Source organism: Sparus aurata, chromosome 19, assembly GCF_900880675.1.
Source record: "Sparus aurata chromosome 19, fSpaAur1.1, whole genome shotgun sequence".
NCBI classification, from domain to species: domain Eukaryota; kingdom Metazoa; phylum Chordata; class Actinopteri; order Spariformes; family Sparidae; genus Sparus; species Sparus aurata.
This window is the reverse complement of record NC_044205.1, coordinates 27,537,678-27,550,794: the sequence shown is the minus strand read 5'-3', so window position 1 is coordinate 27,550,794 and position 13,117 is coordinate 27,537,678. Positions and strand designations below refer to the sequence as shown.

The window sequence follows — 13,117 nt, the reverse complement described above, 5'->3', positions numbered from 1 at the left end:
ACTCATAAAAGGCTGTATTTCACCTCCCAAAAAGTGATTTCAGCTTCTACTTCTAGTAAATATTAGTAATGCTGTTTGATTTCCATTATTTTCACAAGTAAATGTTGTGGTACCAACCTTTAACCATGCTTTGTTAAAGGAATTTATACTATTCAATCTAAATTAACAACCACCAGGTGTATCTACTTTATATCTAGATGACTTAAAAGAATTATTTGCAAAGTGTATTTCTCTTAATTTTCATGTTTGCATTAAACTTATTTATGTCTAATATACATATACTTTTAAAATCACTTCCACGTTTTATTCATTTCATTTCTATATTTAATTTCTTTATCTTTTCAGGGTTTTTTTCATGAATTTCCTTGTCAAACGCTATAAAACCTCGGGGGGGAACCAACGTTCAGTTCCGTTTCCACCGGCGCCCTTTCACGGACGGACACTAACACTGAATTAGCCGCCAGCCGCTTCTAACTCCCGCTGTTCTAATCCCTTCAGAGGCGGGTCGTCAGTAGCATGCAAAATATGTTAACCATTATCTCTAACGCACTTTGTCGGATCACTGGCAGGAATGTGGTGAGTTTTGTGGACTGGGGCTGAACTTCGAGCCGGGCGTTGTTTCTGAGGGGATGCTAACGGTTAGCTAGCCTGGTTTTGTTTGGCATGGGGCTGACCTTGTGAGCGGATAGCATGTTAGCCACACGAACTAGCTTGATTCTTGCTTTGTTAATTGCATGTCGAGGTGGATTTATAAAGACATTTGTGCCTGCAGATTGTTGACTGACAAACTGGTGCTTTAAACAAGAGCAAAGATAACCGCGGTTAAACTCTGGAGCCAAAATGGTGCTCGGTGTCGTCGCGGTCATGACTCTGCACACTGTTTCTCAAACTGCAGCTAATCTTCACTTTGTCATGTCTGTGTGACTGTGATTGTGGTTGTATTGCCTTCCTCGACCAGCTTTTATTAACTGAGATGCACTGATGTGGTCAATACTGATTAATATGTCTTACAATTGGCTTGCTATGTCCTGAAAATATCCACATAACCACCAGTTGTAAGCATGAAACCACCGTGTAAACCCTGGTTTCACACTTAACACTGATTTATTCTGGAACATAACAGAAAAACAGTGATTTCACACAGTAAAGCTGACACTTACTCTTGTCTAACATGGACTAGACTGAAGCTGAGCGACTAGAGACGTAAAACCCTTAATTTAATCATTAAAAGCTTTAATTATGTTTGAGTAAACAGTTTGAATCCCCAGAAGTCCTGAAAGATGCATTTTGTGCAACCAGGAAATAATTTGTGGGCTCAATTATTTATTTTCTAAAGACTCAATCTTTTAACAAACTGGGACACCTTTTTAAATAGTCTTCTATTTTTCTTGTTCATCCAGTCTGAACAGGAACAGAGACATCTAGGTCTTCATTAAGATGGATTTAGCTTAAAGGAACAGTTCACCTAAATATATAAATCCAGTCATCTTCCTCTCCCTCCATGCTGATGGAACGTCAGGTGAAGTTTCGTACTCCACAAAACATTTCTGGAGCGTCACAGCGAAATGATATTGGTCTCAATTGAATCACATCAGTGCATTAATCCTCGCTCCGCTTGTCCTTTAGAGAATCCCAGAGCGCTGACGACAGCATGTTGTGTCTGTGTTGTGGTGTTTCAGCAGCAGCAGGGATCCTACAGTCCTCTGGAGTTAATTTGGTATAAATCAGCTGTATTTATGTAGAGATTAGACCTCATGTAAGTATGCATTGATAAAGGATTGTGTTTCTTATTATAAAAACATAAAGAACAACACGTGACTGTAGGAGCTCTGCTGTTTTACAGCTCTGTATTGGAAGAGCACAAGCTTCCATTCTCCCTCTCAGCTTCCTCCCCCTCTTCATTAACACGCTCTCACACACACAAACACAACAATCCCTATTTATTTCTTGCTTTTCTCCCTCCTCTCCCACTTCCCACTCGCCTGAACCCTAGGGAGCCCAAACAGTGTCTGAGGTAAGCAGCTCGTTGCTCTGCTGGTGTTTGTCTGTAGGCTCGGTCCTCCCATGTTTCCTAGGAAACCTTCTTAGTGCTTATGAATAAGATAAAGATAAGAAAGGAAGACACAAAAGATCACACATTATTTTTCTTTTTTCCTAGAATGCAATTAATCTAAACTGTTTTAGTGTGTTAACTTAATTCTGTCCCTTTTTTTTTTTTAATTAATTGAATTTCATTGAAAATTCAGTCAGTCTTGTGTTTTTTTTATTTTCTTTCCACAATGATGTTATTCATGACTAATCTAATCTGTGTGAGCGCAGCTGAAGCCTGTCCTCAGGGTGAAAAGACGTCCGGCGATATTTCACATTGGCACAATTTTATACTGGCTGTTTGAGCCGGAAAGATGTGAAATTTTAATCACATCTTCAAAAATAAAGATGCGACAAGTAACCATCGACACCATGCTTCTGTCCCTGTTTCTTGAAGCATTAGAACACACTCTTAAACATGTCAGACTCTGAAGTAACACAAGTTTGTCTATTTTTTTTGTTTCCCACTGGGTTTTAAAGTTTGCACCTTTTTTTGAGGAAAGATTTTTTTTTTTTTACATTGATATTTATCAAACTTATTTGTTTCATCCATTTTTAAAAGCAACATCAGGTAGAAATTGTAATTTTGTGCGATTTGGCTCAAATCCCAGGTCGGTCACATTTCGTCAGATGTAAGGTAGATGCTAACTGCGAACAACTCCTCACATCAGAACAACGTCAGGTGTTCAAAGCTTGAGGTGAACATGTAACGCTGTGATCTAGGGCTGCACAAAAAATCGTTAAAAAATCGCGATCTCGATTCACACATACACGTGATCTCATTTCTACACACAGCGATTCTGAAGCATTTTATATCTCGAGCCGAATCACAAACAAATGCTCCTATTTTCCTCCCGGATTTTTTGAAGCGCCCCCAAACGCAGCACGGCCGCTGCCTCCTCCCTCAACCTGTGGTAAAGCGTCTTTGCAACATGTGATTCAGTGGCGGAAGCCCACCTGCAGTTGAGTGTTTGGACGTGCCGTTTTTAGACAAGGCAGCAAGCCGCCAATCTGCCCGTCCTATTGACGGCTAGGTCCGCGGTTTTAGACAGAGGGCGGCAAATTGGGGGTCTGTTTTGGTCCGCCGATTTGCTGCCTCGGACGGTACACTTATTTCCGCCTCGACTGCTAGCTTGTTGTTGTAGCGACAAGCTAGAAACGGTCGCTACTTTCAAATTAAAAGCCCCCCGCTAAGAACCCAGTTCTAAACTCCAATGGGGTGCAATGTAAAGCTCTTATTTTGAAGACAAATATGTTGTCAACTGTTTGCAGCCCAACTTCGGGCTTCACGTCACGTCACCTCTGAGGCGGCTTTTGGAAAAGGAAGAATATTATGCCTCCGTTTTAGAAAGCCGATCACAGCAGCTATCACATATCACCTAGCCAAAGCTACGGCCCCAATAAACACTGTACAACATGAGGTATTAGAGGATGCCCTCTCATCTTGGAGACTAATTTTTTTTTTACTTTTGTAAAAATCATTTATCATCCAATGATAGAACTAACAAAACAAAAAAAACATTGTAGTATGGCAGAGGCATACTAGTATGCCTCTGCCATACTACAATGTTTTTTTTTTTTGTTTTGTTCAAGTTCATCAGTGCAATAAACATTTTGTGAAAAAAATCGTGCCAGAGAATCGTGATCTCAATTCTAAGCCAAAAAATCGTGATTCATTTTTTCCAGAATCGTGCAGCCCTACTGTGATCTGATCCTCACTGAAGTTACACAGTGCAGCAGTGACACACTGTGACGACACACTTTACCATCAAAATGACACCAACACTGTTATTTTTAAGACGATAAGTTGCATTATGATTCTTTTAATACATGACAGTTCAACACACCGTCTACAGTTCTTCTGTATAAACGTTACGAAAGAATCTGCTAATATCAGGGTTTTTAAAATGTTGTGCCGATGTGAAGTCTCCGTGCTGAGTAGACACTGTTGGGCTGGTACCAGTCTCCCCCAGTGTGTTTCTCCTCATTAGCCTCTAGAAGTCATCACCTGTGTGTCCGTGTGTGTGTCCACTCTCCACTTAGCTGCTGCTTCTGCTGTTTTCACCTGTCGACGTCTCATCACCTGTAGGCTCTGTAGAGCTGCTCTGGCTATGCTGTGCTGTGCTGTGCTCTGATTGGTTGGCTCCTGTGCTCCCCAGTTGCTGATTGACCTGTCAGAGTACGTCAGTCTAACCTCACCGGCGGCGCCCGTCTTGGCACAGACTGAGCGGCAACCACCTAAACCACCTCCAGTCAGTACTAGAGCGCCCGCTGCTGAGTTAGTTAGCAGCCAGACCGACCAGCTAGACAGACCAGTAAGAACATGTAGCATCCTCCATGTCTGCCTGATCACTAACACGGGTGGGGAAACTTAAAGGAACAGTTCACCTAGAAATGAAACTGCAGTCATCATCTCTTCACCTCTGTGCTGATTTTAAGTCGGGTGAAGTCAGAAAACATTTCCGGAGCTTCACAGAAAAGTTGCACCAAATGTTTTGTGGATTACAAAACTTCCTCTGACTTTCCATCAGCACGGAGGTGAGGAGACGATGACTAATCATTTTTGTTTAACTTTGTGTGTCTACAAATGACTGTGGCTCGTTGGAATTCAGAATAAATCTTAACCCCAAGTTATGTACTATGCATATTTTGGTCTGGGGATCCTTTTTTATGTTGGTGTTTTTCTGGGAAATGTTTGAAACTAAGTTAAAAAAAGCTTGAGGGTAAAAAAAACATCTTTTTAAATGCAGAAATCGCAGGTGATTATAGATGTTTGTCTGTTGAAGCTGCCACATGTATCATCTCATGGATTCACTGTAAAACCTTTTATTCATGTCATGATCGATCCATCATTCTACTTTTTATTTTTGATAGTCAATTCATTGTTTTTGTTTTTTCCTTTTCAAATTCTTGTTTTTATTCTTCCAAAGATATTAAAGTCACAAAGATGTAATACAGAGAGGCAGCAAAACATTATTTTTTTTTGCTTGACAAATGACTAACAATTGATCGATTATCAGTTTCTGTTGACTAATGTTCTGATTAACTGTGTTTATATCAATGTCTGCTTGCTTGCTAGCTTTTGCGACCGCGGTGCTGGAGCCGGTTAAACTTCAGTGGCTTTTTAACGATTTCATCCTCGGCTATTTTCAGGATGTATTGTTAGTGTTGTCTTCAAGTGAATTATGAATAATGGAGTTATTTAACCTCAACATTGGGTGTTCATGTGTTCATTCGTAAAAAGCTGCTAGTTTGACAAAACTAAACTTCCTTCCTAAATGACATATTACATCTTTTTATTTTAATTTAAAAAAAATAAACTATTGTACAGCGATGAAGAAACCCGACGATGACAGACGTCTGCAGTGGCTAAAAATTGAAGACTAAGTTTTGATGTTTTCCCAGAACCAGCCAGTTGTTGGTGGTGGAAACGATGTTCAGGTCCACAGCTGAAGATTCGGTTGTTTGTTTCTTCCTCCCGCCGTGTTACTGACTTCCTGTAGAGATCCTGCTGTGAAGAAGCTGTCAGTGTGGAGGACTCGTGTCTTTACGGTTCATTATTTTACAGTGATTGTGAGCTGTGTGTGTTTTGAATGACCAACATTGGATGTGTGTGTGTTTGGTCACCAGGGCTCCAGAGTCGTGGTCTCCCGCTCCTTCGCTGACTTCACCCCTCAGGCCACCTTTGACATCAAGGTGGGCTGAAACAAAAACCAAAAAAGAAAAGTAGCACCTTGACTTTAAAACTTCCATCAACCACTTACTCAACCTAATGTTTGTTGTTTTTCCCTCCTTCCTGTCCTGGCGAGCAGAAATGCGACGTGCACCGCCTGGAGGAGGGTCCTCCGGTGAAGGCGACGCTGACCCGGGATCAGGGCCTGCAGTATTACCGCATCATGCAGACCGTGAGGCGCATGGAGCTCAAAGCTGATCAGCTGTACAAACAGAAGATCATCAGAGGCTTCTGTCACCTGTATGACGGACAGGTGAGACCCTCTGATGCAGGTTATGCTGCACCTGATAAACGCTGCACTGTTGTTGCAGTCTGCAGGACGAAGCCTCGTTTTCATCCACTGCTCCTGTTTGTCAAAGTCAGGCCATTATGCTGAACAGCTGGAAACATCAACAACAAAGAGATGAAAGACATTGATCGGTTTTTGTAGACAGTTCTATAAAGTTTTTTTTTGCAATTGCAGTTACAGCAACAAGACGTGGTGATAAAGACTTTGAGAGCCTGGAAATGTGCAGTTTAGGGACCTTGAAAGTGTTTTAAAAAGGCTTGATTTTATTTAAAAAATGTTAGTTATTCATAGTTAACTCTCTCTTCTACAGGAAGCGTGTGCAGCAGGCATCGAAGCCGCCATCAACCCCTCCGACCACCTCATCACTGCCTACCGTGCCCACGGATACACGTACACCCGCGGCGTGGCCATCAAGGAGATCCTGGCTGAGCTCACAGGTGAGGGAGTGTTTTGTTTTAATAATCCAGAGCTGTGGATGATGCTTGTATTTGACTGCAGTGACATCACTCCTCATCTTCATTCTTCCTCAGGTCGTAAAGGAGGCGTGGCCAAAGGCAAAGGAGGATCAATGCACATGTACGCTCCACATTTCTACGGCGGCAACGGCATCGTGGGCGCTCAGGTAAACTCACCGTGAAACACTAACTTGGGTCTTTCAGCTGCCTTTACTGAGACAGAAATTAATCAAGTTTTGGCACCACTAAAATGAGAAGGTGTGTTCAGGTTCCTCTGGGAGCTGGCATCGCTCTGGCCTGCCAGTACCAAGGAAACAATCAGGTGTGTGTCACACTCTACGGAGACGGGGCAGCCAATCAGGTAAAGATCCTGCCAGAGACTTAAAAATCCCTCACAGTTAACGTGAATACATTAGTTTGACCTCCTGTCCCGTCTGATCCAATCAGGGCCAGCTGTTCGAGGCGTTCAACATGGCCGCCCTGTGGAAGCTGCCGTGCATCTTCATCTGCGAGAACAACAAGTACGGGATGGGGACGTCGGTGGAGCGAGCGTCAGCCAGCACCGACTACTACAAGAGAGGAGACTTCATACCAGGACTCAGAGTGAGACACAAACACAGGAAACTTAAAGGGACAATTCACCCCAACATTAGAAATACACGTTTTCTATCTTACTTTCTTATATTTATCAGTCATGGGAGTTTTTGTGTGAGATGTCTGTTTTCTCTCCAACATAATGAAACTAGTTTTATCACGATTCTACACAATAATAATGATTAATTAGCTGATACGATGTTTCCCGATATCATAAAGTCTGCCACAATATGGATTTAATTCCCTTCAGTTCCTGCGATCGAAATGAGACATTTTCTTCTTTTGCCCATAAAGAATATATAACCCCATAAATAATTGTGCAGTCAGATTAACTTTAAACTGATTTTTAATGAACTAGATGTATTTAGTTCTGCGTTTTCTTGCTAAGATGCTGCGGGTGTGTTTCAGCCTACATGCACATTGTTGAAGCAGATCCTCAGCGAGTTGAACACCAACAAGTGAAATGCTTTGTTTCATCTGTTGACTCGTCTTTTCTCTGGAATCCAAAATATTTCCACACTGCTGATTTATTGTTTCTCTTCCTGAGAGCAGAGTAAATATCCTCTTTGTCCTCCTCCTGGCTGCTCGCCACTACCTCGCTGACACAGCAGTGTTTAAATGTTAAGGGAGGAGGTGCTGCATGCATAGGGAATTTCAAAATAAAGGCGTAACCTGAAGATGGTGATGTGGATCAGTGTTCCACTTTTGCAGCGATGGCATTAGATTTTCACTCTTTAAAACTGATTTATCGTTACACCACTAACATGAAACTGCACACAACGAGCTCTGTGGATTATCTTGAGTAACTGAGTCATGATTTCTGGAAAGCGACATTATTTTAGAGTCTTTCAAAGTAATTTTTGGTGTCTTTATCATCACAGACCAAGTGTTATTTAGTTTAATTATATTGGAGAGAGGACATCCATGTTATGGAATCAGCAACTCGCACCAGAACAGTCTAGAAGGATAAACAGGAAAAAATAGGTTTTTGATTTTTGGGTGAGTAGTCCTCTTAAAAATGAGGTGGTAAACAAACACAATACAGAAGTATAATCAGTATTGTGGGTAAAACGTTTGGAGCATTTTGTTTTTGTAAAGCTAGACCTGAGTAGTGAAAATGTTCCCTGATGTAAAATGATCAGTCAGTTTTTCCTGATCTTTATTTTTGATTTACACTTATTTTAATGTCTTATTGTTACTTTATTTAGTTTTGGAAAGCGTAAATCGATGCTAGCTTCAGATGCTTGTTTAGCTTCAGACGCTCGTTTAGCTTCAGACGCTCGTTTAGCTTCAGATGCTCGTTTAGCTGCAGATGCTTGTTTAGCTTCAGACGCTTGTTTAGCTTCAGACGCTTGTTTAGCTTCAGCGCTTGTTTAGCTTCAGATGCTTGTTTAGCTTCAGATGCTTGTTTAGCTTCAGACGCTTGTTTAGCTTCAGACGCTCGTTTAGCTTCAGACGCTCGTTTAGCTTCAGACGCTCGTTTAGCTTCAGACGCTCGTTTAGCTTCAGATGCTTGTTTAGCTTCAGATGCCATGCTGTGGTCCTGGGCGGTAGCTGCAGTGTGTCTGTTGGCCGTACGCTGCAGCGGGCCTGTTTGGACCGAGACTATAACAGGACGAGGCCGACGGTCCGTCCTGGCAGTTGCAGGTGTGAGCATCCATACAGCTGTCTGACGCTCATGTATGATACTGCACACAAACAGCTCGTTGGTTTTACTCCATCAACGTCTCCTGATTTAATTGAACACAACTCTGCAGTCAGTCCATGTTTTTTTTCTTGCTTCTGTGTCTTCTGACCTGTTTTTCCTCCTCGTACCTGGCAGGTGGACGGGATGGACGTCCTGTGTGTCAGAGAGGCCACACAGTTTGCTGCCGACCACTGCAGATCTGGGAAGGTGAGCCAAGCTGCTCTGTGAGGAGGAGAAACTTCCAGATGTAGAATCAGAAAGACGACAAACTAGTGGAGAGATGAGGGATGATAAACGATGAATGATTGGAACAAAAAGTATATTTTGGTAGGTCAAATTGTCTGTCTAGTTGGCACAAATGTTCTCTATTTATCTGTCGATGGGGGAATAGTTCATGCCCCACACCTCGCAGTTTTTATTCAGACGATTTCATCTTACATGAGGAGAAAATAACACCTTGATCGTAGTACATGAAGCTCGTGTTCGGCTGGATCAAAGTGTGAATCACTGCAGATTTTTATCCAGCCTAAAGAAATGAGGAGAGCTGTGAGGAGGTTTCTAGCGGTGTGGATGAACTCTTAACACTGACTCTGTGTGTTTCAGGGTCCCATTGTGATGGAGCTGCAGACCTACCGTTACCATGGACACAGCATGAGTGACCCAGGCGTCAGGTGAGTAAACCTTTTAAACCCGGGCCAGCAGGTCACCACAGCACCAGATCTTAAAACCCAGCAGGGAGGAGTTTGTCCTCACTGTGATGTCACTTCCTTTTTAGTTACCGTACTCGTGAGGAGATCCAGGAAGTGCGCAGTAAGAGTGACCCCATCTCCCTGCTGAAGGACCGCATGCTCAGCAACAACATGGCCGCTGTAGAGGAGTTCAAGGTGAGTGCACACAACACACACCAGCAGTGGATTCACGCAGCAGCCTGCAGTGAAAGTGTGTTTTTAAAAGACACATCGGTCACAAGAACGGGCGTCATCCTGAGCACAGCTGCTCTTTGTCTCCAGTCGCTTGTTGAGTCTGATTATCCAACATTTTTGTTGCCCAAAGTAAATTCATCTCGACTCTGAATGACGTGAAGCCTGTGTCGTGCATTCATGGAGTTCTGGCAGACAGGAAGTGATACAATAATAGGAACTTAATTGTGATCGTGCTCGGAGCTAAAAAAAAATCAAACTGAGGGTGACCTTTTTAAAACCTCCTCTTGATTTAATAATCTCCCTTTTTATGATGTTGTCACCAGACAGAATTAACTTTCCAGGTCATCACAAAAACTATATTTAAACTCTTTACCAGCTGTAATACGTTAAGTTCTCTCTTACACTACCAACGTGGTCATTTTTCTCCTGAAGCCAAATTAGAATTTCGGAAGAATCTTGAGTGAGGAAATAGTTGTGGGTAAAGTGTTCTCGAGAAGAAAGCCGAGCCTGATCTAAATGTAAACGCTGAACCGCAGCGGCACCCACACGGCCATCTTCTTTAAAAGATCGGAGTATTTTACAACAACAGTTTGGCTTTATGTTGGCGGATCTTTACAGGTTGGTATCAGACAAGTTTAAAAATATTTTGAAGGAAAAAAGTGAGCAGCTTTCAGTGATTCAACAAGAAACGACAGAAGAAAGAAATCCAGTTTGTTACAAAGTTCAGTTTCTTAACTCGGTCCAGAGTGAACAATCTTTACACACAAATCAATAAAGGATCTTTTGAAAAAGAAAACAAACTCGGTTACCTCCGATATCAGTCAGCTGATCGTCTGTGCAGTTTGAAGTGTTTTCATTTTTAAAATAGTCTTTTAGATTTTCCTTTTCCAGACTCTAGAAAAGAAAACTGTTCTCGCCTCACTCGACTTTCCATGAGAGGGAAACCAACTCTGATCACGATGTGGAGTTTTAGGATTTAACGAGTCTTCTCTTCTGTCTTTTCAGGAAATCGACATTGCGATCCGTAAGGAGGTGGAGGAAGCCGCTCAGTACGCCACATCCGATCCAGAGCCGCCGCTGGAGGAGCTCTGCAACCACATCTTCAAAAACGACCCGCCGCTGGAGGTCCGCGGGACGCACCCCTGGGCCACGCTGAAGTCCGTCAGCTAAACTCTCACACTCCAAACATACAGAAACACAGCGACCATCCACAGTAGACTCCTTCAACTGCACCTGAACACGCAGCAGCTTCTTCCGCGACTGTAGATCGACGCATTCCGCACCTTAACGGGACCTGAACCTGTCAGTGTTATTTATTTAGAGTTTTATATAGAAATATATATTGAAGAGTTATTCTGTCTGCATTTGTTCTGCCGCACATCTGACCAGTCTGTTGGTGTTGCACCGTCATCCAGCCGCTTCGCAGGAGGGCTGCACCCTGTACGCACAAAACACAAGCTCCCTGTTTCCCCTTTATCTCCTCTAATACGGCATGTTTGACATCACATTTATTAATGTTTTCCAGCTTTTAAAATGGTTTAACAGAACTCTAAAAGGAATTTCCCTTGAAGAAACCAGTGGAGACTTTGATAAACAATCAAGAATAATGTGACGTCTCAGGCAGAAACGTTCAGACGTGGTCAAGTTTTAAAAGTTTTATTCACGTTACGTTTACTGTCTGAATTCCTCCCTCACTCTCTGACTCTCCGGGAGGTTTTATAGTGACAGACGACCACATGAAACGCACAGTTACCTTGAGTAAAATCACTGATTTATCTGTTTGGACATTGTTGGAAAGCTGAAGTTGTTTTTCGAAATGTTACGCATTATATCTTTAAAGCAATCGGTCACTTTTTGAGTCTTTACTTTTCAGAACTTCTTGTTTCGTTGATTTCTTTTTAAGACGGCAGAAAAAAGGATTCAGTATGAAGCCGTGGTTAAAGTACATGTGCTGTACTCGAGTAATGTTACTTTATGCTTCACTACATTTCAGAAGGAATATTATACTTTGTACTGCACTTTGTTTATTTGATGGGTTTCGTCACTATTTTAACAGAATGAGTTTTATTTATTCAAAATTATACCCACAAACAAAATATGATTTTTGTTATGGATTGATCAGCTGCAGCGTTAAAGATGAGAATACATCGATGCTCACAAATTATAATCAAATGTTTAAATATGAGATATTTATTGGTACTTTTGGCTCTTTTAACTCTCATACTTTGTACTTTTACTTGCTCTGAGTAGCTCCTCCGCCGCGGGTTTGACGTTACAGATCGTATGTCTGTAAATCCGTCATCATCAGTTGTGTGACTTTTGCCCTACAAGGATTAAATCATTGAATATTAAATGAACATTTCACCCAAAAATGTAAACGCAGTCATCTCCTCCTCCTGATGATATAAAGTCAGTTGTAGTGTCGTAGTCCACAGAACAGTTCTGGAGCTTCACAGTAAAACAGATGGAAGTTTCCAGAAGCCCAGAGATCCCAAATTGATCTGACGAGATGTTTACACCCTTTAAGTTAAAATCCTCTCTGTAGCTGCTGAGATAAAAGCGCTGGCTCACACCTCGTCCCTCGAGGAGCGACTGGGGTTGCGTATGACGAGCTGTACGGAGCCTTTTATGTTTCTTTGGTGGTTTTAACTTTTTAAATCAAGTCTCCAGCTGCTTCAGTTGTTGAGCAGAATGCTGCAGAACTGTTCTGTGGACCACGACACGTCACCTCATCTGCGTGGACGACCGTTTGCTTCCCACTTCATCATCTCACTGGACACATTTTTATTTTGTGGTTTGGCGAATTATGTGACTTTTGACGTGTAGATGCAAATTTAACTTGTGGGGGAAATCTGAGGTGAAACACAGCAGCAGCACTGAGTCAGTTTCCTGTTTCACTTGCGTACCTCTGTCCTGTACACTCGAGTTGACCTTGTACAGATGTGAAGCTTTACTTGACTGTTTATGTGTGTGTGTCGAACTGAAAGACTGTTTGTCTGTTGAATAAATGCATAAAGAAAGTGGCAATAGGAACGCTGTGTTTGTCGGTCTTTTGTTGAATAAACGTTTGTCTTAAATGACATTTTGAAAGTAATATTCTGTTTTATTTACGCTACACAAGCAGATGTGATCCAGACCCTCTGAATCAGTAAACAAGCCTTTTATAGTGGCTCATATCTGACTGATTACACTTCCATACTTTTACTTTCTAACATTTTCAAAACAGGATTTAATGTTTGAGTATTGAGTGTTTGTGCGGCACCACTGACCACTAGATGTCGCTACCACGCTGCCTGTAAAATCACTTTATTTATTGGGCGTCATGGCAACGACCATCACAGTAAAACG

At 42.0% G+C, this 13,117-nt stretch overlaps 1 protein-coding gene across 4 annotated transcripts; it reads left to right on the top strand.

The window, feature by feature from the left end:
- Positions 1-403: 403 nt before the first annotated feature.
- On the top strand, positions 404-12,851 carry pdha1b (pyruvate dehydrogenase E1 subunit alpha 1b). 4 transcript variants are annotated; one of them, XM_030398167.1, is made up of 13 exons: positions 404-576; positions 1,994-2,014; positions 4,248-4,403; positions 5,719-5,784; positions 5,901-6,074; positions 6,421-6,547; positions 6,641-6,732; positions 6,834-6,926; positions 7,013-7,168; positions 8,982-9,053; positions 9,450-9,517; positions 9,622-9,730; positions 10,775-12,851. In XM_030398167.1, the coding sequence occupies exons 1-13, from the start codon at positions 517-519 to the stop codon at positions 10,937-10,939; spliced, it is 1,359 nt and encodes a 452-aa protein (XP_030254027.1). In that variant the 5' UTR covers positions 404-516; the 3' UTR covers positions 10,940-12,851. The 4 variants fall into 4 exon arrangements, with proteins under 4 accessions (XP_030254027.1, XP_030254028.1, XP_030254029.1 ...); XM_030398168.1 differs by lacking the exon at positions 1,994-2,014; XM_030398169.1 differs by lacking the exon at positions 4,248-4,403.
- Positions 12,852-13,117: the final 266 nt, after the last annotated feature.